Here is a 7,049-nt window from a genome sequence, read left to right on the forward strand (position 1 = left end):
CTTGAATTCTTGAAGTTGGAAGAAGGCTAGATTAGAGAAAATGGTTAAATACACCCTCAATCTATAACCGGATTCTCAACTATACACTTATATTTTATAGGGGTCCTATTACCCTCTTGAATTATTTTAAAGTAGTATAAATGCACCCTTAAGTGCTGACATGGTACAAAGAGTGTGCTCACACTCTTTTTTTTTCTTTTTTTTTTTTTTTTTTTTTTTTGGTTAACTTTTTGGTCCCTTGGGCTCACACTCTTGAAGGCATGTGAAAGTTGAAAAAACTAATAAAAAGAAATTTTAAAAATATTTCGACTTTTTTTTTTTTACATATAATTTTTTTTTTTTTTAACCTGCCACATTTTGCATAACTAATTGAACATCCAAACAAAAAAAAAGAAAAAAAGAATCTTGACTATACTCGAATTATGTGTATTATTGTTTTACTTCTACCATACTACTTCAGACATAAAGGAGAGGTTCTGCACTAATCTGCATCATAGGGTCTTCGTGATGCACTTCGTTAGTTATGTAGCATTGCTCTTTCTCTCTCTTTCAATTCTGGTTGTGGATCTTCTTTACCCCACAAAAGCAAGTACAGTCCAATAATGATAATTACTGCTCCAATGATGCTGCCCGTGTAGAGCTTTTCACCAAGGACGAAATATGCTAGAACTGCAACTAATACGGTTGAGAGTGGGTTGAACATAGTTACGAAAACTGGTCCCTTTTGTTCAATGCACCAGAGTTGTATGTACACTACTAAACCAGACATCACTATGCCCCCATACAGAGTAGACCAGAAATCAATGTTGAAACCCATGGTCCAAGCTGTTCGTTTGTGTTGTACAATTACTGTATAGAAAGCTGATTGTGCTGCACCAACAAAACTCATCCATGTAGTCAGTGATAGTTGTGTTGGATATCTTTTCAAAGTGTAAGCCTGCATGATGTACCATATTGACCACGTAATGCAGCTAACAGCAGTGAGGATCATGCCTTTTGACCAGTTCTCGTGGACAACACCATTCCCTCTGTGAATGTAGATGAGAGGATGTCCTAAGCTTTTCACAACAGGTCCTTTGTATAATGTCATGCTCATAACCCCAGCCAAGGAAACCAAGGTTCCTAGGACTTTTGCTATTCCTCTAGGATTTCGAATGTAAGCATCTTCCAACCTGAGAATAACTGCTAGTACAAATGATAAGGCAGCTATAGTGTTGACCATCGAGGCAAGAAGAGTCGGAGAAGTGTAGCTCAAGCTCGCAAAGTACATGTTCAGTGTCAAACTCACTCCCAGTAGAGAGAGTACAAATCACCCCACCTTACATGTTCTTCATCACCATTGTTGAACCACCACTAGTCCACTACCATAGCAGCCAATGTCTTCACCCATCTTTTAATACTTTCTCATTGTTTGTCACACTATTTACTCACAATTCTTAACACTGTAAATCACCATTGAAATCACAAGCATTAAAATTATTATATTACTCATATAGTGAATAAAATTAAATCGTCTTTAATCTCTCTACTCTAATAAAATTCACCAACCTTCAGATATTATCTGTAATCTCTATTATTTTTCGATGAAGAATTCAAACTACACCCAATAACGATTTTAGGAACTTGAGCAGCAACCACCAATCGATTATGCTCAACCCTGATAATCCAAATTATTTCCTCAAGTTTAAAAGGCATAAATCCTACACTATTTAAAGAAGGATTCAAAAGGGCGTAGTCGTACTCAAGTCTAAGACGATTAGCAAGAACTTCGAACTTAAAATTGGTACCAAGATTGCAGAATTTGGGTGGGAGAGGTGAAGAGGTTGATCAAAATGACTTGATAAAATTTTTGTTGTGATGGTGATGTTGTTGATTAATATTGTTGATTTCTTTTACTCGAAAAAGAGATGATAAGTGTTGATATAAATCTTGAATTGAGATCTAATTTGTGGGTTATGGAAGACGAGGGTGGGGGTGGGGGTGGGGTGTCTAGGGAGAAATGGGGTGGAGGGAGATAAAGGTTTAGGGGAGTTTACAGTGAAAAGAAATAAAAACATGTCTTAACATTTGGAGAAGAGAAGAGTAAAGATGATGTTGTTGGCAATGAAGAAGAACAACAACATTTACTTTTAAAAAAATAATAATAATGATATTTGACAGTTGTAGCGCGTGTGCACACCACATACAAAGAATGTGGTTATCTAGTTTTAGGGTGGTATATATTTCTCTTTAAAGTAGTTCAAGGGGGTAATAGGACTCTCATAAAATATAAGTGTGTAGTTGAGAATTGGTTATAGATTGAGTGGGGATTTGGCCATTTTCTCGGCTAGATTACTTTAGTGCTAGGTGGAGGATATAAACTCTATTTGCATCTCTATCATTGTATTTTTTTTGTTATGGAATAAGTAATTCACAATAATTCACAATTTTTTAATGTAAACTGAGGTAGAAAATTTTTGTTTCGCTTTTTCTTTGTCTTTAACGATTCGCAAGTTTCCTCGCAAAGCACAAATTGATGTTAAGGAATAAAGTCCCACATCTGGTTAGAAAGCAGAATGTTCTATCAAAACAAATGTTAGAATCTTCTTTTACACCTATAATGGTCCAACGTCTCAAAATTCATCTTATAAACATCAACAAAATAAGCATTCAAGAATTTTCTACAAACTAATATTTGGAAGAGGAGCAGTGATTCGGGCCAAATTTCAAATACAAGTCTCAAATCTTAACTTCAAGATCAAACTTCGAGATCAAGGTACACACCATAAAAGGGTGATGTGATAATCGAAGATCCAAAGTGAAGATATAAAGGAAGACTTTATAGTACATATATGATTTTGTATTTTCCTTTCTCTTTTCTCGTATTTTTCAATATTATGATGTAAGAACAGGTAGCCACAAATCCAAATTTCGACAGAACCTCACTTGACTCTCCAACTCATCATTCTATCCACTTGAACTATACATGACCTGATTCATTTATAGTAAGGATATGTCAGTTATCCAAACCTAGGACTCAGTGAAACCTCTTTATCTTTTATTTATTTTCCTATTTGAATAAATGATACAATCACAAAACCAGTCACTCGTTTACTTCTTTGCTAGAAAACTCTTCATGATTTCAAGAAAAGAGGGATATAATGTGACAACAAACTTTTCACCCAACTCAAGGTTTTACACTTAGGGCCTGTTTGGGAAGTCACTATGGTAATTGGATTTGGAGTAATTGGGTGTAATTACACTATCTGGCCTGCTTGGTTGGCCAGATAATTACTTGGTCAGCACGTTATTGAGTGTAATTGGCAGGGTGTAAGTACACTCTCAATTTCCAGGGAGGGCTTGTAACTCTTTATATTCTAAGAGATATGATTGTTTGAAGTTGACCCAAAGAGAATCTTACATCAAAACTTGATCGGTAAGGAAACTTTCAACTCAACTTTGTGCTAGGAGTTTCTAGTGACCTTAATTGATATCCAAAAGCATTCCCACACTAAAGAATTTACCTTTACATATATGGGAAATTTAAGAATCATTCAGCATGACCTTTACGTAAATGAAGAATAGTTCGAGTCTTAGCTTAGAAATTTTCGGGGTGTTATAGTAATGTTTTCAAGTATTAAATTTTGAATTCAAACCTTATTTTTGAAATTTGAGTTTTGAGTTGATTGACTCATTTTTTGAAGTAAATTATGTGGGTATTGTTATTTTTGGAGATTTATTGTGAATACTGGATTGATATATATTGTGTGTGTTTGGAAGTATTCGAAAGGGGAAGACTCAACTCTTGTAGTGATTATTGATTAATTTAAGGGAAGTGATCTCGTAAACCTTGTATTCTAGTAGAATTTGTGTATTCCCTTCGTTGTTTGTATGTTGGGAGTAATGGGAATGAGGTGAAAGGTTAATTTTCCACTTGATAAATCTTAATAAATAAAAAGGGGTTGAAATTGAAAAGGTTATGTGATGAACATGATAATATGAATTGCCTTATTTTGACCCTTATTGATTGATTGATGAAATGTGTGATAGCATGAATATGGACTTGAATTGTATGAATTGTTGTCTCTTCCATGTGGTGTGATATTTCTGGTGTGCTTTGATTGTTGAACACCATGATGAAACATGTGATAGTGTTATGATGCCGAGGTCTTTGCCAGAGATTTGATATAAAGTCGATGGGAAACGGTTTCGTCTAGTGATTAGATATAAAGCCGATGAGAAATGATTTCGGCTAGTAGTTTGATATAAATCCGATGAGAAATGGTTTTGGCTAGTGATATTGTGACGATGGGGAAATATTTGATACTTGTGATTAGGTGCATTTTGATGCATATATGTGACTCTTTTTTTAATTGTGAGTTATGTGCTTGTTATGTGTGCTTGGTTTGTGTGGTTGTTGATATGTGACTATTGAACTGCGAATATGGGGCCTTGTGAGCCGTGTATTATAGAATTGTTAGGTTGGATTGATTTATGTATTGGTTGTAGTTTGAGGAGGTTCGATTGGTTGGAGTGTAAGGGGTAATCGATTTCTAGATAGATGTCTTGTTTATTAGGTTGCTTGTTGGGTACCGTGTTGTTGGTACTCACTCTTTTCTTCTACATTTGTATAGGTTTCAAACCCGGACCCGTGTGATCTCTTTCCCCTTCTTTTGATTTTGAGGCTTGTCAAGGATTTGAATAAGAGGTAGCTTCTTTTCATTTCGACATGCCTTCTTTTTCCTTTTCTTTATACTTTGTTCTATTTGAGAAACAAAGATTGAGACTTGTACTTATTTCTTAATTCCGCACTTTATGTATTTAGTGGTTTGTACACCTGACAATCAGATTTTGGGGGTTTTAATAGAAGAATATATTTTTCCACTTTATTTTGTTCTTGCTTTATATTTTTTTGCAATTATTTCATTTTTCGTTGGGTTGAGGCTGATTTGTCTTGGTCAAAATAAACAAGTGTCATCACGTCCATATTTTGGTCGTGACACCTTGTCTTGTTTTTCCTTTACTTCCACCACTAGGTATAATCCAGCCCCTTTTAGCGCAAGAACACCACTTTCATCTGAGTCTACTAGGCAAATTCCCAACCGTGCAAGTCTATGCACTTCCTTAGCCAACTCTTTCTTTCTTTCCTCAACATGAGCGATACTCTTATGAATAACATGCTAAGAGCATCAACAACATTAGACTTGGGTGATAAAGAATACTCTTATCATAGACATTAAGAAGTTCGAGTCATCTTCTCTGTCTAAGGTTCACCTCCATATTGAAGACTCGTGTGGTCGGTAAATACATCTATATGCACACCATAGAGATAATGACGTCATATCTTTAGAGAAAATACCACTACCGCCAACTCGACATCATGAGTTGGATAATTCCTCTCGTGGATTTTAAGTTGTATAGAGGCTTAGGCTATAACCTTACCATTCTGCATCACCACACAACCAAGTCCAACTATAGACGCATCGCAGTATACAACAAAACCTTATATGTCCTATAGTATGGTCAACAATGGAGCAGTAGTCAATCGAGTTTTTAATTCCTGAAATCTTTTCTAACAAGCCCTAGACTATTGAAATTTAGCTTTCTTTTAGGTCAACTTAGTCAATGGGGATGAAATGGATGAAAACCCTTCTACAAAACTTCTATTATAACAGTCAAACCCAAGTAACTCCTTATGTCAGTTGGGGATATGGGTCTGGGCTAATTCTTCACTGCCTCTATTTTCTACGAATCAACTCGGATACCTTCATCAGACACAATATGAACTAAGAATGCCACAGATTCTAGCAAGAACTCACAACTTCAAAAAAATTGGCAAATAACTCATGGTCCTTGAGAGTCTCGAGGACTATTATGAGATGGCCAGCATTATACTCCTTATTTCTATAGTAGATCAAAATGTTATCGATGAATAGGATAACAAACATATCCAGATACTGCTTAATACTCTACTGATGAAATCTATGAATCATGTAGGAGCGTTAGTCAAACTAAATGACATGACAAGAAACCATAATGACCATAACGGGTCCTGAAGGTTGTCTTCGGGATGTGACTATCTCTCACTTTTAATTGATGATAGTCGGATTTGAGGTCAATCATAGAGAAACAAGTGGCACCCTGAAGTTTGTTGATCGATTCTAGGGAGAGGGTACTTCTTCTTTATGGTGATCTTATTCAACTAACGATAATCGATACACATCCTAAGGGAACCATCTTTCATTCGCACGAAAAGAACTGGAGCACCCAAGGTGAGATACATGGTCAGATGAAACCCTTATCAAGGAGATCTTTTAACTACTTTTTTAAGTCTTTCAACTCAGTTGGAGCCATTCTATATGGAGGAATAGAGATGGGTTGAGTATCGTGGAGGATGTCAATTCCAAAGTCTATCTCCCGATTGGGAGGGACTAGGAAGATCATTGGGAAATACTTCTGGGAACTCATTCACAACTGGAACTCACTGTAGGGGTGGTGTGTCAACACTAGAGTCTTTAAATCTGACTATGTGATAGAAGCACCCCTTGGAGAATAACTTTCTAGACTTAAGGTATGAAATGAACGACCCTTAGGCCCTGTTGGACTACCTTTCCACACTAAGACTAGCTCATCAGGAAACTGAAACTGGAGTACTCGAGTTCTACAATCGATTGAGTCATAGTAGGCATATAACCAATCCATACATAGAATAATGTCAAAATCTACCATATCTAATTCGACGAAGTCATCTATGGTTTCTTTATGATGGAGAGAGATGGTGCAATTTATATAGACTCTCTTTACTAGAATAGACTCACCGACAAGATTACAAACATTGATAGGCTTTAGAAGTCATTCGTGACAAGTCCCAAACGCATGGCTACATATGGAGTTTGATACGCTCAAATTACACTTCCCTAAAGAAGCATAAGTGATCGTTATCAAGTAAAGAACCCAACTTGTAGGTTGGGGTCGATCCCACGAGGAAAATGGTTTAGACTTAACTTTAACCAACAATTATATTCGTTTAGTCAAATTACTTCCAGAAACAAGTAATTAAAGGGGGGGGG

The 7,049-nt window shown here is 36.1% G+C and overlaps 1 protein-coding gene across 1 annotated transcript in view; it reads right to left on the bottom strand.

The window, feature by feature from the left end:
• Positions 1-412: 412 nt before the first annotated feature.
• LOC102596924 (WAT1-related protein At3g18200-like) overlaps positions 413-7,049 on the bottom strand; it is an 11,061-nt gene continuing 4,424 nt past the window's right edge. The window contains exon 2 of the mRNA XM_006357658.2: positions 413-1,303. Coding sequence (XP_006357720.1) covers positions 518-1,303 — 786 coding nt within the window. The 3' untranslated portion in view covers positions 413-517. The remainder of the gene's footprint in view (positions 1,304-7,049) is intronic.

This window comes from Solanum tuberosum, unplaced genomic scaffold (assembly GCF_000226075.1).
Source record: "Solanum tuberosum cultivar DM 1-3 516 R44 unplaced genomic scaffold, SolTub_3.0 scf00253, whole genome shotgun sequence".
NCBI classification, from domain to species: Eukaryota; Viridiplantae; Streptophyta; class Magnoliopsida; order Solanales; family Solanaceae; genus Solanum; species Solanum tuberosum.